This window comes from Ixodes scapularis, unplaced genomic scaffold (genome assembly GCF_016920785.2).
Source record: "Ixodes scapularis isolate PalLabHiFi unplaced genomic scaffold, ASM1692078v2 ptg002564l_1__unscaffolded, whole genome shotgun sequence".
Lineage (NCBI taxonomy): Eukaryota > Metazoa > Arthropoda > Arachnida > Ixodida > Ixodidae > Ixodes > Ixodes scapularis.
This window is the reverse complement of record NW_024610254.1, coordinates 13,414-40,719: the sequence shown is the minus strand read 5'-3', so window position 1 is coordinate 40,719 and position 27,306 is coordinate 13,414. Positions and strand designations below refer to the sequence as shown.

General features: G+C 46.4%; 1 protein-coding gene across 1 annotated transcript; it reads right to left on the bottom strand.

Annotated features, from left to right (window-relative positions):
* Positions 1-18,028: 18,028 nt before the first annotated feature.
* Positions 18,029-27,106, bottom strand: LOC115325326. The gene is made up of 7 exons (XM_040221391.1): positions 27,098-27,106; positions 26,846-27,010; positions 26,539-26,754; positions 26,277-26,451; positions 23,394-23,470; positions 18,280-18,562; positions 18,029-18,075 (listed from the first exon to the last, which is right to left on the bottom strand). The coding sequence occupies exons 1-6, from the start codon at positions 27,104-27,106 to the stop codon at positions 18,284-18,286; spliced, it is 921 nt and encodes a 306-aa protein (XP_040077325.1). The 3' UTR covers positions 18,029-18,075; positions 18,280-18,283.
* Between the last annotated feature and the right edge of the window lie 200 nt (positions 27,107-27,306).

The following is a 27,306-nucleotide window of genomic DNA, read 5'->3' as shown; positions in this document are numbered from 1 at the left end:
TACACTTAATTTGAACGCCTCGAAAATTTCCCCTCCATTTTGGGTTCCTACTTCCCCGCAATCTGTGTTTTATGCAGCAAAGGATCACACGAACACTTACTACAGTGGACTTTGAAGTTCCACGAAGGAGGCCGCTTTACAGAATGTTGATGCCCTGTGTACGATCGGGTGGTGCACGTAAGCGCCCGATGACGAAAGCCCCGTGTGAAATGACCACGGCTGACACGCCGCCCTGTTGCCCCGCCTTAAATGGCCAGTAATGACGCGAATCTCCAGATCAGGTGGCCGGGTCCTCACCGTAACGGCGGAGCATTTTGCTTTTAATTAAGAGACAATAAGTGGGCACGCGAGCTCGTGTAATGTAATCATGCCGTCATTTGTAGACCCTTAACATATTGGGTTACGAAATGGAACAATGCTGAATGAAGCTTTCACAGGGATTCTGCACGTGGAACTATCATGCTACACACGTACGATCACCCATATGGCGTTGATATTTTAGAATACCGATGTGACGCATTCCACATGTTTGTGTACATGTCTTTTTTTTATCTTTTGTTTATTTTGATGCATAATCTAGTTAGCTTCAATGGTGCTCTAAGGGAACGCCAGCGATCGACCCTTTTTTTTTTTTTTCGTTGGTAGACATCTTATTTTTCATTGCCTCTTTTTAATTTTGACAGTAGGCTTCAAGCTGAGTTTCGAGCTTTGTGTATCTCAGTCGCTTTTTGTCCTTTTTGCTCTAGAGTTGTTGTTTTTTTAGCAATCTTTATCACATTTGTTTTTGGACACCCGGATAGCAAATTTGAGCAGAGACAGACGGAAGTATTTGAGGAAGGGAAGAGCAAGGGGAGAAGCGAGCCTAACGGCCTCGGAATGAGTTGCTCACCAATGTCGCTCGGCCGAACTCACGGCGCACCCTTTCCTTCCCTCAGAAAGGGCGATAGACGTGATGAAAGAACAGTTACCCTCCCATTTTTCCCACACAAATCTCCTTAGTGAGCGAAGAGGACTCGGTGTCCTTCAGCGAGATGGAATCCGTTCATTCCTAAGCTGACAGTGAAGGGGAGCTACGCGCCCGCCGGATCAGTCATCACCTGCCCAATTTTCACAAAATGCGCCGCAAGACAAGGACAGACTGACACAACACGAAGCGCTACTTTCAACTGAATGTTTATTGTCATGTACCAACTGGCCCATCTGTCACTATTGATCACCTGCCCCGCTCTCCGCGCGCGGTTACGGGAAGGAGCGTGATCACGTGATTTAAGTAGACGGGCGATTGGTTCACCGAGCACCTTGGCTTCCACTAGCCTCTCAGCTTAGGGGTGATGGAGTCCAGCCCTTCGAAACACACACAGAAAGTAAGGTCGCGTTGACCAAGGCCACACGATAAGGTAGGGACTCGAGGGTGGGCGGGGTCTGTTCGACTGGTTCGGGGTAACTTTCTGGGAACTGGAAACGGGCAGAAACAGCTCTTTTTTTCCAAGATTAAAGGATAGAGCGATCTCACCAGCCAGTTTGACTAAGCCATCGCTGCCGCAATGCATCGAGGGAGCTTTAGTCTTTCTGCACGTGCGACAACCTCGCTGGATCTCTGCGCGTGTGGAGCAGGAGCACGAGACAGCACGAGCCGTCTTGTGCACTGCTGCCTGCCTCCTGCGAACTAAAGTTATGGCGGCGTCACGCATGCGCCAAACGCTTGGTGAGATCGGTCTATTGCAAGATCAACACGCGCATATCAGACCCCGTGGTGCCAGTTTTTAAGTTCTTTTAGTGCATCCTATTGCTTAGCGAACTGTTTCTATTGTGCGAAGCGGCTCGGCATTTTCGCTATCCACGCTACCTCTACTAGAAACGGAAAGAACGGTGGTTTTAGAGCTCCGATCACCAGCAGCGCATTCCGTCTTAATGCCAAGGGCGATCTTCAACATGCGGATTGTCAAAACTTGTGCCAGTATATAAGCTACGCTTCAGATTAACGACGCTTGGCCCTATTGCGGCTTAAAATTATGGTTGCCAATTGTCTGAAGCTTTATCTGAAATCACAGGAAACGCTTTTCCGTCCTCCACAAATGTTTAAACAGTTCGCGACAAAGCAAAGCAATATTACATGAGCTTCCTTACACCGAATTTAATATTGAGGAACTTGCATTTTTGAATCATGACGATCGGCAGTTACGTTTGCTCTGTACAAGTACCAAAATGGCGCGGCGTGCACAACAATGTCGGCGAACGGAGTGCCGATACTCTAGGCGCAGCTCATTTAGCGGCTGTAGTCGAAACCTTGGATATACTCTCGGCAACGTCTACACACCTGTGACCTTCCTTTGTTGTGTGCATACATGTCACTACTAGCTTCGACTGACCGAAGACGCGACGGATCGCCCTTCCTTCCATGTGAGTGACGAGGAGAGGACCACTTGACCATCGGGGACATGTGTTCTTTCTACGCAATGTACGCTTTGTCATGATCCGATGAGTTTAGACTGCGTGGAACTCTGTGACAGGAATCTCCGACGAGTCTAGCTTGTAACCCCCAGAGATCGGCTCAACAGGCCTTGTACAGCGCTAATTGTAAGTGTTTTTTTTTTTATTCTAATAGACTGTTAGAAACGTTCTGATTGGGTATTTTTTATGTTCAAAGTAATTTTTATTTTATTTTTTCTGTTAAAATATGGGTGTCTTCGTGTCGGAAGATGTTTGCCGTCTAAAGCTAAATACCGCCGAAGCGTTGGTTAACCCTTATTTGCCCAGATTCGGTTTGTTGGCTGGAAGTGGACTTTATGTCAATGCGCTATGTGAGTGTATTTGCGAGTAATTTCCTTTACTCGTCAAGCTTTTTAATGTGCGTGTTTTATTTCAAATTCTTTATTGATTCAAGCGTTATGTTCTGTTTAACTGTAATGTTCCTTTCGTATAGCAGGCTATTCATTGAACTGTTAATTTCGTAGTATATTTGACTCTGGTGAGCTGAAGAGGGCCAGCGATTTGATTTATAACTTATAAATATTATGGAGGAAATATTAGTAAATTTGTAACTACATATTTCTGTGCCGCAAATGCCGTAAATCTATAGAAGTTTTTTTTTTTTTTTCAGAATCTACGTAGAGATATAGGTGTTAACTTAAATGGTGAGATTGTAATGAACAGGTCGTAAGGCTATATGAAGGGTTGAGGAAACCTATGATGTTGGAAGAGTACAGGTTAAGCAATTTATGGATTAACCTTTCTACTATTTGATTAATATCTTTAATCACTATCAATATTTAATACTAGATCGGTTGAGCTCTGAGTTAGGACAAGTCGGGCGAACAAAACAACAGTTAACTTCTGTGCCGGCTTGCTGGAAACAATGTCTCAGCTGAGATTAGGGAAAGCACTGTAAAAGCCAGCGCACAAGCTGAGCGGGACTCAAACCTCGTCTCAAGACGCTCGCGCGCCCCACCCTTCGCAGTACTTCTTTTCACCCATTGTCGGCCCGAACGCTGATTCCAGCAAGCCGCCCCAGGTGTCTTCCTTGCTCATATATTTGTTATATAAGGCAGTACTGCTATCTCCTAAAATACTCAAGTTTATTGTATACAAAATAACGAAAAAATATTTGCTGGAAAAGAAAGTTTTCATTTTAGAAATGTAAACATTAAAAAAGTCGGTAGGCCTTTCTGGGATTTTATACTTAGAGAGCAACTGAATCGATTAATCGAACAGTTGATTAAAGGGCGACAAATAATAAAGCTGTATTTTATTTGGATATTCATAAGATGTTCATAATTGACACGGGTAAGAGAGAACTGACAGTGACTGAAGGTGAAAGGTAAATGAATATTTAAAATTACAGCAGTATGAGGTGGCCTAGTGGGAACTGGCACCTGAATTGAGGCCCCCGCTTCTGTTTCTTTCAGAACTGTGTGGCCAGAACTCTGCGTGGGATCCCATTACGTTCTTGCCCGGTTCACAGCTTTCAGTGGTAAATCCTAGCACTAATGTTTGCTTTAATTTTTCTTTAAATGAAATGCATAATAAAGTTTATTGACGGTGCACTTAGAATTGCATGCTTTTATATTTACCCGCATGTAATAAAGATTTTCCACAGTGAATGTGGCTTGTTTACTGCAGCTTCCTTTTCAGATGTGTATACGTATAGTGTTCCACTGAACACTATAAATACATCTGAAAAGAAAGCTGCGTGCTCACTAAAATGGCTGGCTAAAATAGTACAACCCGCGCTTGAAATCGGATGCCGAAATTAAAATAGCCAGGGCATAAGGATGGGAGCCAATATTCGATAAGCCAATGATTAAACTTGGATGCCAATATTTGTTGTAAAACCCAAAATCAATAGTGATCCAATGATGCTTTAGCTGTTGGTGAAATCGTGGCGCAACGTTGACTTAAATGTTGGTTAAAAGGCGGTTCAACGATGGCATAAATGATGGTCTAATATTAACCTAAATATTGGTTGAATCGTGGTCCTTCATTGGCATTAGTTAATGGTCCAACGTTGGATCGGGTAGCGGTTTCGAGAAAATCGACATTAGGCCAACATTGGAGCCATTTTTTGCCCAGTTGCGGGCCTATTTAATCAAACAATAGTGTGCTGCTTGGGGAGCAGTAATTTTCTAAAAAATAACCCACTATGTTTGTTTTTTTTTGCTTTTTTTATTTGCGGAAGTGATGTGTTTTGTCGTCTGCTCTCAAGCGCGTTTTCGCTGGACAGAATCATCGGTCTTCCTCGCGCAGATTCCGTCTGCGACGCAGGTGAATTCTACAGTCATTATATAGAGCTGTGACTCTAGTGTGTAGTGACTTCCAAGCGTGCTTTGCGATCCGTGTTCCCTTAGTTTTAGCATACCGTTTTTGCACCTTCGATACGATCCTTCAGCGGTGCGATCGGCCATGGAGTGGTTATGCCTGGGCGCGTAACGGGCCGGCTGGAACAACGGCTGCTGTTCTCGCACCGATTACAAAATTTTGATTCCGGTGTCGTAGCGGGATTCAACAGGTTTTAATCACGACTGAAAGTAAACATCTTGCTGTCCTTTAGCTGCGGCAAGTATATTTGAGTTTGCTCAAATTCGTGATAGAGAGAAATGAAAATATAAAACATAAAAACAGGAGTTGTGCATTCTCGTTTTTTCTATTTATATTCCTAAAAAAGTTGACGCAAAATTCCTCATTCCTCCATGACGTAGCGAATAAGAGGTCTGCTACTTTGCCTACCTAGCGAGTGGATTTTCAATTAAAAACATTAAGGAAACCAACCCGTCCTGGGTTTCGAAACCCAGGACGGATTGGTTTCCCTCATATTTTTTTCCTATGAAAGTTTTGCTAATAAACTGTGTGTTAAAAAAAAAGTAAAAAAGAAAAGAAAAAAAAAAACAGGTTTCCAGACTGAACTTGTTAAACCAAACATGTCTCCAAACAGAAAGGAGCGAAAACAGGGCGCGCCATCCATCGGTTTTCTTTCCTTCGAATTCCCGTGAAGACGAAGGAGCCACGCGTGCACTGATCGCTCTAATCCCCAACTCCCTTCTCGGCCCTTGCGCTTTCCTTAGCCTTGCTGCCGCGACCGGCCTTCCCCTCTCTTTCAGCCCCGACGCCCCTCCCGGCCCTGTCGCAGTCGTCGGCCTAGCCCCCGCACTCGGTAGTTCCGGCTCGCTCGGCCCTTCCGCGAGGGCCGGCAGAACTGGTAGTGACCCGTTGGGGGCTAACTTTGATACAAAGAAGGTGCCGTCCGTGGTGGTTACGCAGTCTTTTGTCTAATTGTTGGGGCGCTATGGGAGAAAGGATGACCAGACGATTTAGTGGGAGGCGACCTTCTGAACGGGAGTCGTTACCCAGCGAGCGACCGCACCTCCCCTACAAAATTATGTATGGACGTCCTATGTCCATACTTTTGCCGTTCTATTACCCCTTTGTCCATCCTATGGATTCCTGCAGACAGTTCTTAGACCGTCTATGTACCACTGGTTTGCCACAGAATGGACACAACAACGCTATAGAGATCTTTGCAAAAGAAAAAGTTTTTGTTTCCTTCCTATTTCCGTTCTATGGTCCCGGCGAGTCTATGGACATCCTATTGCCTCTCTATGGTGTGAGCTATATATTGGTACATTAATAAAGTGATGCCGGGTAGACGTTTTATTTAGGTGTAGCGAGGTGTCCGAGTTAAAGAGTTGTTAATTAAGTTCCGGCTATCAATATGTTACATTGATGTCTGGAGGCATATCCAACCTCAGGGCATATCCATTGTGGAGATGGAAGTGTTTAGTATGTGCCGGAATAATGTTTTTACTTTCTCAGTGGGAGGTCGATATATGTGGGTCGCTGCGGCCCCCGTAGATATTCGCAACTTTCACAACCCATAGGGGGCGCACTGGTGCCTATCAAAATTGCGGTCATCTGGATGATCGTCGTAAAACAGCGGTATACTAGGCTGGGTCTGCGCACGACGCGTAAGTAATTCTAGTTATGCTGTATACGCGTAGTATCAAAATCTTACTTTATGTTGTGTTTTTTTTTCACGTCAGGAAAGTGTAGGCAAGCCATTTTATAATGAGGCCAATCATCCCGGAGCTAGGGAGTGCGATTCTCACACCGCGGTACCACCATCGGTTAAAGTGGCTTCTCTATGGACCCTGTAGGGGCTCCGTGCAGACCCTGTATGGCTTCTCTGCAGACTCCATAAGGAGCCCGTGTAGACCCTGTATGTCTTCCCTGTGGACCCTGCATGGCTTCCCTGTGAACCCCGTACGTACTCTTTATAGACCTTGTATGGCTTCTTTGCAGACCTCTAAGGACCCTACACTCTTTTAAATGACTTTTACAGAGCAATGTTTTTGCGTAAAAACAAATGGCAAAAAGCTCTTTTTGTTGAAACTTTTATTGGAGATAGTACAAAATGACAAGGGCGTGATGTTTGCATACACTTTTAGCTTACAGGGTTTTGCGGTACAATTAATATTTCTTTTTACAGCCATGCCTCACCGGCGACTTCAGGTAGCGCGTCCCGACTTGGGTGCGTCCTAACTTGGGTTGCAATTCGCGGCGCGTCCGCCTGGGATGCGGGGGTCGGCATCCCTGAAACCCCTCTTCTGCCGTATATGTTTCGGCGCCAAAGTGGCCGATTAAAGCCAAAGCAGAACAGTCACATGCTGTCGAATATCGATAGTCCCAAACCAGCACACGCGGTCGTGGAGTTATCAGAGTGGACACTGCGGGTGGAATGGTGGCAATGCGATCGCAATTAGTTCGGGTTTTGAGTACAGATCGGTGCCGCTTTTTCAGAGCAAGCTCTTTAGCGTTTCCCAACTGACTTGCTCTAGAACCGTTGGTCGGTGCGGACCCCGTAGCAGACCCCCTGCAGACTGAGTGGCTTCTCTGAGGACCCTGTAGGGACTCCCTGTAGACCTTGTATGGCTTCCCTGCAGACCCCATGAGGACCTTGTGTAGACATTGTATGGCATTCCTGTGGACTCCTTGGGGACTCCTTGTAGACTTCGTATGGGTTTTCTGCAGGCACCCTATAGACACCGTAAAGACCCTGTGTAGACACCCTATAGAGTTTCTATGGACTCTATATGGCGTCTTACCATAGAGAGGGTATAGGATGACCACACATCATCCATAGAATAGGACGTCCATAGAACGTCCGTTGGCCAATATTCTATAGGGCAGCCGTAGGACGACTTCACGGATGCAACAGAGGTCGTGGTCTGCCTATAGACGCCTTTTGCTCTGCGTATGGACGCTGCTCTATAGAACGTCCTAGAAGTGTCCATACATATTTTTGTAAGGGCTTTGTACCACGGCGGCAGGAATTTTAAAAGATGGTGACGTCTTTCTGGTGCCGGACACCTTTCAATCATGCGATAACCTTGTCACTTATTTTGGTTCAAAGGTAGGGAACGTCAATGCTTCCAAATTTAGAGTTTTTCCTTTCTGTTTTTTACAGAAAGAGAATACATTTATTTTGAAGAGAAAGTCTTGACCAGCTGGAGTAGCTAGGGACGATTCGGCAGAATTTTTCGAGAGGCGGCAGACTGTTGCCTTCAAAGCGGATGTCTCTTTCCAGCGAGACGGCTGCTCCTTCAAGGCACGGCGACGGTGGCCTTAGTAGCTTCGAAACAAAGAGTGCACCAAGGACGCTCAAGAATTCGACAAAGCGATAATCACGCGCCTTTTGGTCCCGGTTGTGGGAACGTTGAAAGTGTCTTCCGAGGGAGTTTGAAATGAAGTCGTTTATACATAGCTTTGTTTGGGTTGCTTTGCCACTTTTTGTAGTGCGCAGAATAAAAATTAGTTTGCTTTCGAACCACAATGCTGCCAAATTTAATCAAAAATAACGAGTAATGGGTAACGTAATTTGATATCAGATACCGTAAAATAATAACGACACTACTTTACTCGTTACTCACTTGGTATTCTAACGAGTACAATAGTACATTACTAAAAAGAACTAACGCGTTACCAGTAACGTTGTTACTTGTAACGCGTTAGTTCCAACACTGTGACCCAGGAAGAAAGAAAAGAAATTGATGTTGTATGCGAGCTTGCTCGAGTAACTTGTATCTGTTCAGAAGATATTCCCCTGTAAACAACATTCCCCACCGCCTGGGAAGAACGTAAGTGGGCGAACGAGACGCCACTGGGTTTTGCGTCACGCCTGCATTTCAAGGGTCAGACTTACCACTCATTCAAACTGGAAGCGGATTGCGTTCGCAAGGTGGTTGCGAACGCGGTTCTAAAAAGATTCAGTAAATTGCACGCGCATTCAATGACATCATGCGCGCGTGCAAGTGTACTGAATCTTTATAGAACCCGGTTCGCAACCGCTTTGCGAACGCGGATCCCCTTCCAGTGTGAGTGAGCGGTTACTGGTTCCCGACACCAGCACGATTGACGGCTCCGCCCAAATATTTGACTTTTTATTGATACGGAGAAGAAGGGGAAGAGCGCGACGGCTCGCGGCCGTAGTGCGTTCTGGCTCGCGCTCTGGTGGGCAGTCAGATTAAAAACCCACCGCTGAAAATTACCCTGTGTACGAAGTCTAAAACACGATAATCATCAAATGGGAGTGGACGTAGACGTATAATTATCCGATACAAAGTTTCGCATGATTCCTAAACGAATAATGCTGGCGTCCAAGCATACCTTAATATCAAATTGTTAGAGAAGAGCGCGACGGCTCGCGGCCGCAGTGCGTTCTGGCTCGCGCTCTGGCGGGTAGTCAGATTAAAAACCCACCGCTGAAAACCACCCTGTGTACGGAGTCTAAAACACGATAATCATCAAATGGGAGTGCACATAGACGTATAATTATCCGATACAAAGTTTCGCTTGATTCCTAAACGAATAATGCCGGCGTCCAAGCGTACCTTAATATCAAATTGTCAGAGAAGAGCGCGACGGCTCGCGGCCGTAGTGCGTTCTGGCTCGCGCTCTGGCGGGCAGTCAGATTAAAAACCCACCCCTGAAAACCACCCTGTGTACGGAATCTAAAACTCGATAATCATTCAATAGGAGTGGACGTAGACGTATAATTAACCGATACAAAGTTTCGCTTGATTCCTAAACGAATAATACCGGCGTCCAAGCATACCTTAATATCAAATTGTTAGAGAAGAGCGCGACGGCTCGCGGCCGTAGTGCGTTCTGGCTCGCGCTCTGGTGGGCAGTCAGATTAAAAACCCACCCCTGAAAACCACCCTGTTTACGGAATCTAAAACACGATAATCATTCAATAGGAGTGGACGTAGACGTATAATTAACCGATACAAAGTTTTGCTTGATTCCTAAACGAATAATGCCGGCGTCCAAGCGTACCTTAATATCAAATTGTCAGAGAAGAGCGCGACGGCTCGCGGCCGTAGTGCGTTCTGGCTCGCGCTCTGGCGTTCAGTCAGATTAAAAACCCACCCCTGAAAACCACCCTGTGTACGGAATCTAAAACACGATAATCATTCAATAGGAGTGGGCGTAGACGTATAATTAACCGATACAAAGTTTCGCTTGATTCCTAAACGAATAATACCGGCGTCCAAGCATACCTTAATATCAAATTGTTAGAGAAGAGCGCGACGGCTCGCGGCCGTAGTGCGTTCTGGCTCGCGCTCTGGTGGGCAGTCAGATTAAAAACCCACCCCTGAAAACCACCCTGTGTACGGAATCTAAAACACGATAATCATTCAATAGGAGTGGACGTAGTCGTATAATTAACCGATACAAAGTTTCGCTTGATTCCTAAACGAATAATACCGGCGTCCAGGCATACCTTAATATCAAATTGTTAGAGAAGAGCGCGACGGCTCGCGGCCTAGTGCGTTCTGGCTCGCGCTCTGGCGGGCAGTCAGATTAAAAACCCACCGCTGAAAACCACCCTGTGGACGGAGTCTAAAACAGGATAATCATCAAATGGGAGTGGACGTAGACGTATAATTATCCGATAGGAAGTTTCGCTTGATTCCTAAACAAATAATGCCGGCTTCCAAGCATACCTTAATATCAAATTGTTAGAGAAGAGCGCGACGGCTCCCGGCCGTAGTGCGTTCTGGCTCGCGCTCTGGCGGGCAGTCAGATTAAAAACCCACCGCTGAAAACCACCCTGTGTACGGAGTCTAAAACACGATAATCATCCAATGGGAGTGGACGTAGACGTGTAATAAACCGATACATAGTTTCGCTTTATTCCTAAACGAATATTGTCGGCGTCCAAGCATACCTTAATATAAAAATATTAGAGAAGAGCGCGACGGCTCGCGGCCGTAGTGAGTTCAGGCTCGCTCTTTGGCGGGCAGTCAGATTAAAAACCCACCGCTGAAAACCACCCTGTGGACGGAGTCTAAAACACGATAATCATCCAAAGGGAGTGAACGTGGACGTATAGTTAACCGATACAAAGTTTCGCTTGATTCCTAAACGAATAATGCCGGCGTCCAAGCATACCTTAATATCAAATTGTTAAAGAGCGCGACGGCTCGCGGCCTAGTGCGTTCTGGCTCGCGCTCTGGCGGGCAGTCAGATTAAAAACTCACTGCTGAAAACCACCCTGTGTACGGAGTCTAAAACACGATAATCATTCAATGGGAGTGGACGTAGACGTATAATTAACCGATACAAAGTTTCGCTTGATTCCAAAACGAATAATGCCGGCGTCCAAGCATACCTTAATATCAAATTGTTAGAGAAGCACGCGACGGCTCGCGGCCTAGTGCGTTCTGGCTCGCGCTCTGGCGGGCAGTCAGATTAAAAACCCACCCCTGAAAACCACCCTGTGTACGGAATCTAAAACACGATAATCATTCAATAGGAGTGGACGTAGACGTATAATTAACCGATACAAAGTTTCGCTTTATTCCAAAACGAATAATGCTGGCGTCCAAGCATACCTTAATATCAAATTGTTAGAGAAGAGCGCGACGGCTCGCGGCCTAGTGCGTTCTGGCTCGCGGTCTGGCGGGCAGTCAGATTAAAAACCCACCGCTGAAAACCACCCTGTGTACGGAGTCTAAAACACGATAATCATCAAATGGGAGTGAACGTAGACGTATATTTAACCGATACAAAGTTTCGCTTGATTCCTAAACGAATAATGCCGGCGTCCAAGCATACCTTAATATCAAATTGTTAAAGAGCGTGACGGCTCGCGGCCTAGTGCGTTCTGGCTCGCGCTCTGGCGGGCAGTCAGATTAAAAACTCACCGCTGAAAACCACCCTGTGTACGGAGTCTAAAACACGATAATCATTCAATGGGAGTGGACGTAGACGTATAATTATTCGAAAGTTTTGCTTGATTCCTAAATGAGTAATGCCGGCTTCCAAGCATGCCTTAATATCAAATTATTCGAGAAGAGCGCGACGGCTCGCGGCCGTAGTGAGTTCTGGCTCGCGCTCTGGCGGGCAGTCAGATTAAAAACCCACCGCTGAAAACCACCTTGTGTACGGTGTCTAAAACACGATAATCATCCAATGGGAGTGGACGTAGACGTATAATTATTCGAAAGTTTTGCTTGATTCCTAAATGAATAATGCCGGCTTCCAAGCATACCTTAATATCAAATTATTCGAGAAGAGCGCGACGGCTCGCGGCCGTAGTGAGTTCTGGCTCGCGCTCTGGCGGGCAGTCAGATTAAAAACCCACCGCTGAAAACCACCTTGTGTACGGTGTCTAAAACACGATAATCATCCAATCGGAGTGGACGTAGACGTATAATTAACCGATACAAAGTTTCGCTTGATTCCTACACTCTAAGAAAAAAGGGAGCGTGACTTGCTCCCTTAGGGGAGCAAATACGCTGACACAACCATCGCTCCCCTAGGGGAGCAACTGCAGCGGGAGCAACTGTTGCGCCCCGTCCGTTAGTCCCTCACACTAGCACCCCCAGAACCAACTGTTAGGCCCTTGCACTTGGACCCCTGGGACTAACTGTTAGACCCTTTCAAATGAACCCCGAGGACCAACTGTTAAGCCCTTGCACTTGGACCCCTGGGACTAACTGAAAGGCCCGTGCACTTGGACCCCTGAGACTAACTGTTAGACCCTTGCACTTGGACCCCTGGGACTTACTGTTACACCCTTTCAAATGAACCCCGAGGACCAACTGTTAGGCCCTTGCACTTGGACCCCTGGGACTAACTGTTGCACCATTTCAATTGAACCCCGAGCCCTTGCACTAGGACCCGTGGGAGTAAATGTTAATCCAAGACATTTGGTCCCCGGGGACTAAATTTTATTCCTTTACATATGATCCCAAGGGATCAAATGCTTAGTCTTGTGGAGTCGTGAGACGTCATGTTTGAAACAGCCGCTTTATAACATCCGTAGGATTAGAATGGCTCGAGTCCCGGGAGCACCACACGCGCCCCCGATTGCGTGCCTCAGTAGTCCTCTTCTTCCTCACATCAGCGGGCCGCTACAGGTGCCCCCCTGCTAGAATCGGAGCTGGTGCGCAGAGCTCGAACGCCAGCCGTGGCTGGCTGAGCGAGCCCGCAAGATCGGGGTAGCCCAACGGAGCGCTGGACTGAGGGCATTGACCGTGACATCAAAGTCGTCCCACTTGCGGGACAATAAAGTTTATGGTGATGATGATACACTATTGCGCGAAGGAATGATGTTTATAGTTGCTGCCCAGTGTACGTGTTTCACAGGCTTGGTTCTGCATGAAGTCGCACTGTTATCGATGTGGGCGGCTTTTAGGCGGTCTAAGCTCACGACTTCGTGTCGTCCATTCATCTCTAAAGTAAACGTCTTCGTGTCTCTGCGAAGTGCTTTGTAGGGACCATCATATTGTGGATCAAGTGATCTTCGGGCTTTGTCTCTTCTCACAAATACATGGGTTGATGTTTGTAGATCTTGGCTGAGGAATGCACCCCGATTAGATGTTGCTCGTGGCTTTACTGGTTGTAGGAGCTGCATTGTGTCGCGTAGACGAGCCACATAATCTGTGATGTCAGGGATTGACGCTGAAGGTGTTGCTTGCAAAAACTCTCCAGGAAGACGTAGAGTTGTTCCATAAACCAACTCCGCTGACGAACAGCCCAGATCTTCTTTGAAGGCGGACCGGATACCCAAGAGTACTATCGGAAGTACTTCAGTCCACTTAGTTGTCTGATGAGCTCGGAGTGCTGTCTTCAGGTGACGTTGGAAACGTTCTACCATCCCATTAGCTTGAGGGTGATATGATGAGGTATGTATTCGAGCGATTCCAAGGAGATGTGTGAGGTCGGCGAAAAGTTTCGACTCAAATTGTCGGCCTCGATCAGTGGTGATGGTGGAAGGAACGCCGAATCGTGCGATCCATCCGGTAATAAGAGCTTGGGCCACCATAGGTGCGGTAATGTCGGGTATAGGAATGGCTTCAGGCCAACGTGTGAAACGGTCTACACAGGTGAGTAAATATGTGTGACCGCTCGACGGTGGGAGAGGCCCAACCAGATCAATGTGGATATGATCGAAGCGTCGATTCGGTAAGGGGAACGTTGATAAGGGTGTTTTACTGTGGCGTTGGATTTTCTGTCGTTGACATTCCTGACAGGAACGTGTCCACGCGCGTACATCTTTGTTCATTCTTGGCCAAGCGAAACGTGATGCGACCGGTTTCTGCGTAGCCCGAATGCCAGGGTGAGAGAGACGGTGAAGCGTTTCGAATACTGGCTTGCGGAAGTTAAGTGGCACATATGGGCGAGGAGAGCCTGTCGACGTGTCCCATAATAAAGGATGAGCGGAGGATGGCAGTTCGATTTCCTCAAGTGTTAAGGATGATGACGGCTGAAGGTTTCTCAGCTCATTGTCTTTTTGTTGCGCAGCGGCCATAGCAGCGAAATCGATCTGATCATGATGTGGTGGTGTTTGTAAGACGCCGATGTCTGCCCGAGACAGGGTGTCTGCCACAACGTTGGCTTTTCCTTGAATGTGTCTGATATCGGTTGTAAATTCAGAAATGAAGGCTAAGTGACGAAGTTCTCGAGGCGTGTATCTATTTCCACTTGTAGCCAAAGCGAATGTAAGGGGCTTATGGTCAGTAAGGATGAAGAACCGACGTCCTTCAAGAAAATGTCTGAAATGCTTCAAGGCCAGATAGACTGCAAGAAGCTCTCTCCCGAAAGTGCTGTACTTTGTCTCGGTATTTGTTAATTTCTTTGAGAAAAATGCGAGAGGTCGCGACTGACCTTTAGTCTGCTGCTGAAGTACGGCACCGACCGCTGTACCCGAAGCATCAACCATGACATGCGTCGGGGCGTCTGGCTTCGGGTGGACCAAAAGGGTGGCGTTGGCTATCGCCTCCTTTATGGCCTGGAATGCAGAAACTGCCGCACTAGTCCAAGAAATTGATGCGCTTTGGTTTCCCACAAGAAGTTCGTTTAAGGGTTGTAGCTGGTGAGCGCAGTGTGGGATGAAGCGTCTGTAAAAGTTTAGCAGGCCTAGAAATTCTCGTAGCTGGCGTATATTCTTAGGTTGCGGAAAATACCGTATGGCGCTAACCTTAGATGGAAGAGGTGTAACACCGATGTGGTCCACGTGGTGTCCTAAAAAATCTAGTTGTTTAACACCTAGTTCGCATTTGTTGGCATTAACGACGATGCCGTGAGCGTCAAGGCGTTCGAAAAGCTGATAGAGGTGTCGTTGATGTTCACTCTCTGATGCGCTGGCCACAAGGATATCATCTAAAAAGGCAAAGCAGAAGTTCAAACCCCGTAGGACCTGGTCGATAAAACGTTGGAGTGTTTGAGCCGCGTTGCAGAGTCCGAATGGCATTCGAACGAACTCAAAAAGACCAAAAGGCGTGATGATGGCTGTTTTGGGGATATCTTCGGGTGCATCGGGATTTGGTAATATGCGCGAACTAGATCGACTTTGGAAAATACTTTTGTTCCATGCAGATTGGCTGTGAAATCTTGAAGATGGGGAACTGGGTACTTATCTGGTGTTGTGATCTTGTTGAGCGCCCGATAATCGCCGCATGGACGCCAGTCGCCATTATCCTTGGGCACCATATGTAGTGGAGAAGCCCAACTGCTGGAGGATGGACGGATTAGCCCGAGGTCGAGCATGTGCTCGAACTCACGCTTCGCTACGGAAAGCTTCTCTGGAGGTAGTCGGCGAGGTCGTGCGTAGACAGGGGGTCCTGTTGTGCTGATGTAGTGAAGAACATCATGCTTGATCGGACGTTGAGCGTTGCAAGGTTGTGTCAAACTTGGAAACGCGTAGAGAATATTTTCAAAACTTGATTTTGGTTTAGGGCGCAGGAGTGTCGGACTAATGATCGCTGGTTGAGTTGGAACTCCGTGGACAGTGAGGTGGGTTTCACGGTCCAGCAGGCGTTTTTTACTCATATCTACGAGAAGGTGGAAGTGAGCTAAGAAGTCGGCTCCGATTATGGCGTGTCGGACTTTAGCGATGATGAATACCCGACGAAATGTACGACGCAGACCTAGGTCTAAAGTTACAGAACGTTCGCCGTACGTGTGTATGGGAGTTCCATTTGCCGCTTCGAGTGTGTTAGTGTTGAGGGTTTTCGTCAGGTCGTAACTGTTAGCGGGTACTACACTGACCTCGGCACCAGTGTCAATTAAGAACCTCAAGCCAGTTCGTCGTTCCGTAAGAAAAAATAGTGTGAGACGGTCTGGAGATGTTCCAACAGCACTGGCCGTCCTCAGTTGTTGGATGGAGAGTTTCCCGCAAAGGAACAAGGAGGATAGCAGTTGCGGGCTTGCGTCCCGAACTGAGTGTGGTACCAGCACGTTGTAACGCCGCGTTCTCTGGAATGGCTGTTGCGGCGTGGTCTGGATCGTGACCTGTGAATCGGGCGACGAGGTCTGGGTTCATGCAAGTTTTCGGTGATTAACAGTGTGAGCCTGTCTACTTGCGCTTGAAGTCGCTGTAGTTGCGTATCTTGAGATGTTAGCGTCGTGATGGCAAGAGTCGGCGAATCCACGGTCGATGACGCGGTTTCCAGAATTCTATCCGCGAGTTCTGCCATCACGTCCAGGGAGACGCCGGATGAGGTAGTCAAAATCATGCGTGCATTTGATGGGAGGCGTTGCAGGAACAACTCGCGAAGAATCGAGTCATCTATGGCCGCAGTTCCTATCAGTTGCCTCATGCGTCGCAGAAGCTGAGATGGCTTGCGGTCTCCCAGTTCTTCCTCGGTGAGGAGTTGTCGAAGACGTCGCTGTTCCGACGCCGTTGTACGCTTGACAAGCTCGTGCTTGAGCCTGTCGTATGGCAACTCTGTGGGCGGCGTCATGATGATGTCCCTGACTTCGGCAGCTTCACTGGGGCTGAGTGCGCTGACAGCGTGGTGGAACTCGGTCGCTTGCGATGATATGCCTCGCGTAGCGAATAGGGATTCGACATGGGCAAACCACAAGGCCGGATCAGCGGGCCAAAAGGGTGGAAGTTTAAGGGAGACAACTCCAATTAGTGGTGTTGGCTCACCGTTAGCTTGCATGGTTACATTGTTCGACGACTCCGGATGAGTGGGTCGATCACGTCCGGGTCACCATTGTGGAGTCGTGAGACGTCATGTTTGAAACAGCCACTTTATAACATCCGTAGGATTAGAATGGCTCGAGTCCCGGGAGCACCACACGCGCCCCCGATTGCGTGCCTCAGTAGTCCTCTTCTTCCTCACATCAGCGGGCCGCTACAGTCTCCTGGGACTAAATGTTCCCCTAATGTTTCGAACCATGGTTAAAAGCGCTAAAAAGACGAACACAAGAGAGAATACAAACAAAGGAGCTTCTCTCTTGTGTTAATGCTTTTAGCACTTTAAGCCATGGCTCAAAACGTTCATCACCAACTAGCACAACAAGTACTTTTAGCTCCCCTAATGATGGACACAATATTGCAGTGTTGGGAATGAAATTGTGTGGTTCAAGACAAACATAGCTTTATTTTTGCATAAACATGTGTTCGACATTTTAAACAATTAGTACATGGCGCAGCACTTCCCTTTAAACTAGGCGAAAAAAATTGAGTATTACTTTTCCAGGAAACTGGACTTCATATATACCTTGAATCCTCATTCCCTTCTTCTTCCAAATGGCACACAGACGTTTAAAAAAAGTCTAATTTCACATTCGGCAAAACAGTAAAAGCATAAACTTGACAAAATGAGCGTGCTCGTGGTGTTATGGGATATTGAGGAAAGCAAGAAAATGGGACAAAAACGGGACGAGACATCTTTGCTGCTTTGTCCACAACTACAGCCTAGAAAGCTTAGAGAAGCCTCCCCCTTGATTCCACCTCGAGGTTAGTTCCTTCATTCCCTGCCCTCCCCCCCTCCCCCCTCCCCCGCACCCCGCCTATCATTACCTATCTTTCTGAAGCAGGCTGTCGCCACGGCTACCGCGGTTGCTGTGGGCCAAACATGTTCCTTCCTCCTCATCCTCCCCTCCTTTCCCCTATCTCCTCGGGTTTCCGCTGCGATGGTTGTCGTAGATGGACCAGCAATAAATGTGTTTGCTGCCAGTTGGAAAGATGTCTCGTTCCATTTTTGTACCACATTTTGTCGCTTTATTCAATATCCCAGGAAAAGCATGTGGAAGGTATTCTTGAAATAAACTGAGCACCAGCTTAGCCAATGATTATGCCAATTGCCATCAGCACAAGGGGGCTGGCCACGAGCCCACTGTCAACTCCTATCATATGGGACAAGAGTTGAAACGTTCTGCTCGCCTTTGGAGGAAATTCCATATTCAACGCCCAATACAGCGCAGTCATTGTGCTCCCCATGTTTTGATGGGGAGAAAATACAGCGCCAATAAACTGAGCACCAGCTTAGCCATTGATTATGCCAATTGCCATCAGCACAAGGGGGCTGGCCACGAGCCCACTGTCAACTCCTATCATATTGGACAAGAGTTGAAACGTTCTGCTCGCCTGCGGAGGAAATTCCATATTCAACGCCCAATGCAGCGTAGTCATTGTGCTCACTGCAGCCAGAAGAGTTGGTTCTGCGAATTGCAGCTCATCAACAGACACAACAAGTGAGGTCGCATCATTGATGCTGCTGCCTTCGTAGCCCACAGCTGGATATGTTGGAAGTTCTGCAGGGTCCTAAAAAAGTGTCGAAACAAGACAAAATTATGTTAAGAGGCGCTGAAGTTCCTAAACTTCTTGAGATTGCAGTTTTCTTTTCAACTACGGCCCTTAGACTGATTTTATAAAATTAACACGCAGATTGCATCCCCACATGCCTTACATGAGATGGCATTCTTGCCATGACACCAAAACACAAAACACCCCACAGTGAAATGTGTGCTGTTGCATATCTTCATTACCATCCTACTAAATTTAATTATTGCTCTAAAAGGTCAGCTGTCATTATAAGTCGAAAGGATGAGGATGAGAGAGAGAAGTACACAAAAGAAGCGCTTGTGATCACTCTCCCTCGTTTTTGCTCTTGGCGCTCGTGTTTATAATGAATAAACATATAAGCAACTAGCCTAACAGAGAATTTTTGGGCAGCTGCCGCATACCAAGGACAACCATTTCCATCACTACAACCTTGTAGATTTCCACTTCCTCAAACAAACACTTTTCTCCCCATGAAAACATATGCTTGTTTAACAAAGATAATAAATTCCAAAAAGCAACAAATAAAGCATATAACATTACGTGAATACATTCTTAAGAGGGTACTCCACCAATTTTTTGAGCTACCCAGACTAATCACTTATTCTAAATACCCAGGCTTTGCTCTTCCAGGCACGCTACACTCAGTTTCTTTAAATTCAACATAGCTATTGAGAAAATGCATAATCAGTTGATGCCAAAATCAACATTCAAGGTTCTGCTTGCTTACCAGTGGCATGATGTAACGGGCGATAAGACTTAGATTAAGCCAGCACTGTAGGAAACAGGCTGTGCCGCAACTTTTTAGTGAAGGCTGGAGTAAGCTTCCCTAGCCTTCATTTCACGCCATAAAATGTCTTGTAACCAGTAAGCAACCAGTTTTACTGCCTTCCCATCTTTTACACACACACATACACAACATCAAGTTTTAAACTTCAATAAGAAGATTAAGCGGAAAAAGAGAAAACTATTTAAAGCTTGTGAAATCCTGTCCCACCTTTTTACTCAAACAGTCATTGTATGCAGAGGGCGAAGTGAAGAGGTTGCTCAGAAGAGCTTTTTCAGAATATAAGGTAAACTTGACGTTGGTTCAAGTCCCAAGTGATTCAATGCACTAGATGGGCATTCGCGGCGAGAAGTGACCAAGAAGGGTAGCCAGCGCGTCGACCGGCCTGATACTAGCTAATTTATCACAACCAAACGCAGGGGAAGCAATTTTCGAACCCTCCCTTGGCTGCAACTCCCTTGATCCCTTCCGCAAAATAATTTAGAGTTAAGCTAGAGATGTGGTGTCAGTCCATCACTTTACTAACTTTCTTATATACAAATTATTTATCAACTAGCAAGTAGTCTTTATATTAAAGGCACCACAAGGTGCACAAGCCCTTTTAAAATTTATTTACCAGATTCTTGCTCCACAAACCCAAAGCCGGGGACGGCTTGTTGTCGTGAGAGCGCTTAGGAAACTTGGGCTTTTATGGAGAAATGATTGTAGGATACAATCTGTTTTGACTCCACCGCACTAATAAGTACTGTGAAAGTGCTAGTAAACATTGAGGTACAAACTAAAAATCTCTGGACTCCTGTCAATCCATTTTGTTGGCTACCGCACCGGCAATATCCAACCACAAAAGTCACCCAACAGGAGAGCCACGGAGTGCTTGGCGGCATCCGTTTTGCTGGAATCGTGAATATAACGCAATATCCCGAGATAGCCCACTCAAAACCGAGGGCACATTAGGTGAAAATAGGGGGTGAGCTAACCTTCAGTGTGCAAAAGTTAGCCCACCTTAAGAAATGGAGATTCATGCAGAAAATAAGGATGGGCTATATTTCAGGGGATGGGTCTTCTCTCGGGATATTAGGCTTCAAAGCTATGAAGGAGTATTAATGTCCTGTTCCAATTACATTGCTAACGGTTAAAAAGCAACTCCATTTAATTTTTCCTATTGGGTTACAATTAATTTAACTAAGTCGGCGACCCCGAAACACGAGATATAATTTGTTTTCCGGTGGTGTGTATAGTATTGTAAATATCAAATGTCAAAGTTTCGTGTCGGTGACTTGGCGAAGCCGAAACTAGCAGCGTAGCACGTTGCCAACACTTATAATTAGATGCCGTCGACGCTGTGACGCAATTGTCATCCAGCGGTCCCGCTGTACGCATGACCGGCTCAGTCGCACAAGGATTTTCAAGACATAGAGTAAGCTGCTCATTTCTTTTTCTCTTCCTGCTCCGCTTCGTAAATGAACATCAAATGCAGTAAGTGTTAGTATGTATTTATAAAGTTTCCACTTGAAAAGCGACTGCTATGAATAATAGGACACGTGCAGTGCAGGTGCAGCGCGGCTGTATCGGTATAATTGTGTGTTGCTCGCTAACAAAAAGAAGGAAGAATGGGAGACAGATGCTGTTCACAAGCAGACACATGAAGGCTGGGTGCCTTCATGTGTGCTCATGAAGGCACCCTAGTGCAGGGGTGGAACTTATGAAATGTACTTGGGAGCAGCTGAAACAGCTGTTTCGGAGAAGGTTGGGGAGCAGCTAAACTATGTTCTAGAGCACGCTCGGAGCAGCTCAGATCAGTTTTCACTGCACTTCAGCTTGTGCCTTAGACAAGCACAAGAGTAATTTCAATTGTGCTTAGCAGCATAAATGAACATGAGTAGTTAGGGACCTAGGTAAATGGGATAACAGTGTAACAGATGCGAAAACTTGAAACTTTGTGAGCCTTAATGAGAACCAAAAAGCAAGTACCATATGTTTCTGAAGATAGTGTCCTTGGTAATTTCTGAGGAGTGGCTTTCAGCTGCTCAAAATGCAAACCAGCACTGCTTATCGCACAGCCCACAAGTGCTCTACAAAATAATTATATGTGCGAACCACGTGACGTGCGTAAGCAACGGACGTGCAGTTGCACGGAGGAACAGGGCAACGAATTTTGAGTTTATCCTATTGTGCAACTTAATATCGAAGCAGCAGGCTACGATTAACGGAGTTATCGTATTTGAAGCAATAAGCAGGAGCAAGGTTAAAGTATGCCGAGCAGATCTACCGCTCGCGTGAGGGCTGCTGGCCCGCAAGGTTTCGGATCGGACCGCATTTCAATTCTATCAAATCATGATTTATCTTGGGGGAATGCAGGTTCCAAGTTCTAACAATGAAGTACTAAAAGGTATTGTTTGCTCATTTGTTTTCGACTGGCTGACGTCCGGATCCCGGGCCGCAGAGCCTCCGGCAATCTGACGCTCAACGACTCGACCTCACCTCGGCCGACTTGCTTAACCACTTATGGTTAAAGTATAACAATCCAGTCGCAGGTTGTGTAGCGCTAAGAATCCGAGTTTTTTCACGCGCTTCTGACTCGGAATACACAGGAAGAATAAATAGTACAAAAGATTGCAAGACCGACCAAGCTAAACACGCTCATTGTTGCCAATCGAGTCGATAAAAACCGAAACCAAGACAAAATACAATTTTTTTGGCACATGTTTTGTGATTTAGCGCTTAATGGCGCAAGGTATTGGTTGTGGCACAGTTTCTGCAACATGGCGCAGGATGGCGCAGACAAATGCGTCTGGCGCAAAATGGCACAAATGGTGCAGCCGTGCCACCCCAGTAGTGTACGCTTGTGAGAGTTGCTGCGGCCGGCAGTCGAACGGCGCTTGTTTATATCGGTGAAATTGTGCGAGTCTCACATACACACAACACTGTTAGCGCGAACACGACATCGGCACATTTTCGCATTTTACTTCGAAAGAGTATTGGCGACTACGAAATGTTATCACCTATATTATAGACCTAAATAAGCTATTTCTGTAGCAATAAAATGTTTTGATGATATCACTTGGTTTCTAAGACAAAAACTGGAATAACCGGCGATCACCTGTTCGGGCTAACAGTGTCGTGCTCTACTTCAACTTTGTCGTAATTGTTTCGGACTTACGTACTAGGCATACTATGTAACCCCAAAACACCTTGGAAAATTCTTAAAGTATGTGATAAGTGCAGGACACCTATGGAAACATCTTGAAATACGTAAAATGTGTGCCACCTAAACAGTCGCCGATTGATGGCAGGTAGCCAGCTAACCCAAGGGCGGATTTAGAGGGGGGGGGGTCCGGTTGTCCTGACCTCCCTCTTGATTTTTACATGTGTAAAATTTAGGGCGTAAAACAAGGGAGAGGGGGAGGGAGTTCCTAAACATATGGTACGCTGACCAACACGTGACCCCCCCCCCCCCCCCCCCCCTCAGGAAATTCCTGCATCCGCCCCTGAGCTAACCTGCTTGTGAGCAGCATCTGTCTCCTATTCTTTTTCTTTGTTGTGCGCAAGCAACTAACAAATAATAGAGCCATGCTGCACCCGCTGCGCTGGCACTGTACACGTCCTATTATTCATAACAGTCGAATTCGCTCTTAGACCAGCAGGTTTATAAATACACACTAACACTTATTGTATTTGGTGCACATATGCGAAGCAGAGCAGTTAAAGAAAAAAGAAATGTGCCGCTTACTTAGTCTTAAAAGTTCTCGTGTGACGGAGCCAGTCGTGGGTACCGCGGGATGACAATTACGTCATGGCGTAAACACGCAGTTCATTATCAGTGATGTCAATGTGCTACGCCGCTAGTTTTTGGCTTTGCCGTGTCGCCGACATAAACCTTTGACATCTGATATCTTCAAAGCTATAAACACTACCGAAAAACAAATCATATCTCGTGTATCATGATCACCAACTTCATCATATCCCCAAAATTGAAAAATGAAGTAAGGTTGCTTTTGAAGGGGCAAGCAGGTCTCCAAAACTTACACTTGACCGGAGGAATGCCACACTCCTTTCCTTGACCAGAGCTGGCAGTGCACACAGTGCGGCCTTGGTCAACATTTCTGCAATAACAAAAGCCACGAAGACAATTAGTACAAAATCAAACAAGAAATGAGGCTGCAGAAATTTCGAATGTCGAACTGTAAAAAAGTTCCCTTGTTAAAATTAAATTAGAAAATCCTGGCTTTTTCCTGTGCACACATCAATCAAATTGAAATGTGGAAATGCAAAACTGTTCAGTCATATTAGCTTAGACACCAAAGATACTATTCCCTTCTTTGTGCGACACGATAAACCCTCATGTCAGGACATTGCATATCAAAGTTTGCACTGCAGTTACATATATATTTTTATAACAAAAAGATCAAATCGAAACCAAGGCACTCATGCAGTATGGTGGGATGTCGCAACTTTCCAAAAGATGATAACCAGAATTGCAATCACTAGCACTCTGCAAATGTCTACACCAAAAAAAAAAGATTTTGTGGTTAGAACGCTGGAAGTCACGTGAATTGCTCCACTCCTCATGGTCCCATGCTCCCCACAACCACAAGTAAGCCTTTCCATGTGCCATCCTAAGAGACAAAATTTTGTTCCATTTGCTTTGCGGCACTGGAAGCTTTTTTGTGCTTTTTAGTAAAAGTTAAAATGTACTGGATGTTGTCAGTAGCTGCCGTAAGAAACCTACTTTTGAAGGCCATCAATATGACAAAAATATGTTGAACAAAAAATGTAACACCAATCACCGGAGGAAAGTGAATGTCATTTTCATAATGCTGGACGATGGGGTGACAAGATAGATGTATTGCCAGTGTGAGAAGTGTACATGAGTGACTGCATTAAATCTGAGAGTACAGCCTTGATTTAGATGCTGAACTGACCAACCAAGAGCTTTCAGAACAAAGTTTTAGAATGCTCGCAGAGGTAAGATTGTAGCATGAAAAATTCAGACAGGTAGGTCGCGTAGTCGTTGCCCAGTCTCCAAACTGAAAATGTTTGCTGGCTTGCAAATCCAAGAGATATGGCATATTTACAACTTGTTGATTAGGTTCGTTAAGGCGGGTGCGTTGGACTACCTGAATTGGAGCCTGGCCAGTTCGGCTGCTGCCGGGAAAAGGGCAGAAAACTTAAAAGACTCGGGACGGCTGGTACCTGCCACTCGACACTTGATTTTGAATGGCTCTACAGCACGCTCCAGAGAAATTTCAGGGAGCGGTATAAAACCAGTGTTGTTGCATTTGCATCCATCATGTCACAATATGGCACAGACTCAAATATGACAGTGATTGAACGGTTGCAAAAGCTGGCTGTAGCTTAAGGGGATTTTTATCGCAAGATACGGGTGACTCAATGAAAAATCTAAGGCCAAGTAGATCGGCTTAATTGAAATTCCAATAAGACCAGAGGCTGGATTCACAAAACAATTTCACAATGAAAAACGTCTCTACGACGAAACTTGAGAACAAATCCGTATTCAGCAAACAAAATTGTCGTAAAATTTGCGTGATGTGCGATGAAGTCCTACAACAACCTCCAAGGTGTCTACTAACTTTTTAGTCAACACGGCAGCACGTCAATTGAATACCTTGCCGTGATCCCGCGACAACCGAAGAGTTTAAGGTACAAGCGAGGGCCATTTGTTTTGCATGTTATCGTGCGTTCCGGTTTCAAGCAGCAAGAGAAGAGAAAGGAGGATGCAAAAATACGCTCTCAGGACACAGCTCAGGATTCGGCCTAGCAACCAAATTTGTCCTACAAGGCCTAGAAGGCTGACACGGCTAGACGCGCCATAGTGAATCAGCGGAAGGGGCCGCCCGCATGACTCTTGAGCGGACCTGGAGGACCGTTCTCGTATGGATAGCGTGATATTGATTTGGTGATTAGAAGTGTCCCCTCCATCGCTCGGTCGTGATTTTCTAAAAAGGTGGGCTGCAGTGGCGTCCCGGGAAATGTGTGTTGGTAGTGGACGCATTCGTAAAGTGGTATTAGGGTCCAGCACATCGGATGCGTCGTTTTGTTTGACATGGAGCTCAAATAAATGCCGTACAAATTTCTTTTGCAGCATGTGGTATGTAGAAACGGGCAGGCAGGTCGAACATTCTTCCTTGCGTTACGACTCCACAATCCATGTTATGTCTGGTGGGCAGATTTGTGAGCATTTTGCGCGACTCCCTTTTTCAATATCGCCTACGTCCTTCCAGATCCACGAGTTCTTGAAAAACTATGTGAAAATTTGTTTCCTTGCGCATGACTAAGTAAGCAAATGCCGCCCGTCTCCTTTTGCTTTAATGTCATTTGTTGGCGCCAGTGACAAATCTTTTCTTGGCCTCGATAAAACTGAACATTCGAGACCGTTTCCCCTTCGGTAGGTATCGGCATCATACTGCATGAGCACAGTAAACAAACAAGCATAATGAGACGAGCATGCCGCGACTGGCGCCGCCTCTGTTTTTCTCGAAATGCCTGTCTGCTCCAGCACGGTAAGCCTCCTGATTGGCTGTCTGGGACGCTCAAGACGCCATCACCATAGCAACAGTCTGCTCTCGTGGTGTTCAGAGACTAGCGAGATGCCGGAAGTTGTAGTTTTCCTGAACGAAAACGGCGCCTTCCTCCTCTCCCCTAAGAATGCGTCTGTGAATACCGATTTCACCTCTTCTTACAATGCTCGTAACTTACAAATTTCTTAGCTAAGATGTCGTAATATGAGACATTTTTTTTGTAAATCTGGCTTCAGGTAGCAGAATTTTGTAGACCAATCAGTATTCCTCTCCTTCGTTCTTAAAACTCGCACGCAGCGACATTGAGCACTGCAGTTTCGTGCAATCCATATCCATTCTGTCCACCTTGACTACTTTGATCAATTCCTACCATCAGATAGACCGTCGTCGTCCATGGCAACCCTGCGGTCCAGGTCTTCAAAAAATTCGCCGAGATGACGTTTCCCTCTAGCAGCCTCCAGGATCCGGAGGCTGCTCCTTGCCAGGGCAGCTGTGAGGCTGTCCTGGATTGACTTTCCTGTAGCAGCAGTGAACTCCTGCTGCAGCTAAAGGACCAAAGCAAACCAAATACAGTCAACACAATGGCACTCTTCCTCTCTGGCACCCAACTTTTCAATCTCAATAGTACTCACGATGGTACCAAGCTGATACGCTGGGTACATAGAGAGGACAGCGGCGACAGTCGGGTGCTCCGTCGTCACCCACAGTCGCCGTGAGACGAACGTTCTCGCCATGGCGTCGGCCACATAAACCATGTTGGGCCTGGTTTTGCAGAGTTCTCTCTGCATTTCTAGGACATGGGCATCCACGCTTTCTTTGTCCTCTCCATCCGCTGGGAGCACCACATTCTGCAATATAATTGATGGAAGTACAGACTTTGTGTCAAACTTCACTTGATAATATAATTTAAAATAATATTTCTCAAACAATCCTTCATACCGTGCCAGGCCTGATCACGCGTTTTGGGCAAGGAGTCCTCAGCACCCTCTGCTGCTTCGGTCGCGCTGGTGCCTCTTCCTCGCCCTCTTCCGCAGCTCGCTCCTGATCCCGGAGCTTCTTGCGCTCCCGTTTTGCTTTGAAACGCAAGGCAACGTGCCAAGAGTCCTGCGTGCACAAGCAAAAAAAGAATCTCAAACAGCTGCAGAAATAATAGTGCTGAAAAAACAATAATAAAATAAACTTAAAACATACAGCACACATGGTTCACGCTGAAACTTGAAACCGAAACTGTATAACAGGCCTCCTTTCGTCTGCCATTTTCGCCGACTACCGCGCCCTCCATTCGGGACTCCAACTATAGACCATTCCATTTAGCACTCTCTGGGCAGCACCATTTTGTTCCACAGGAGCGCCCTCTCCATACATCCGGGAAATTCAGCAGGTTCGGCGGGGTAAAACGA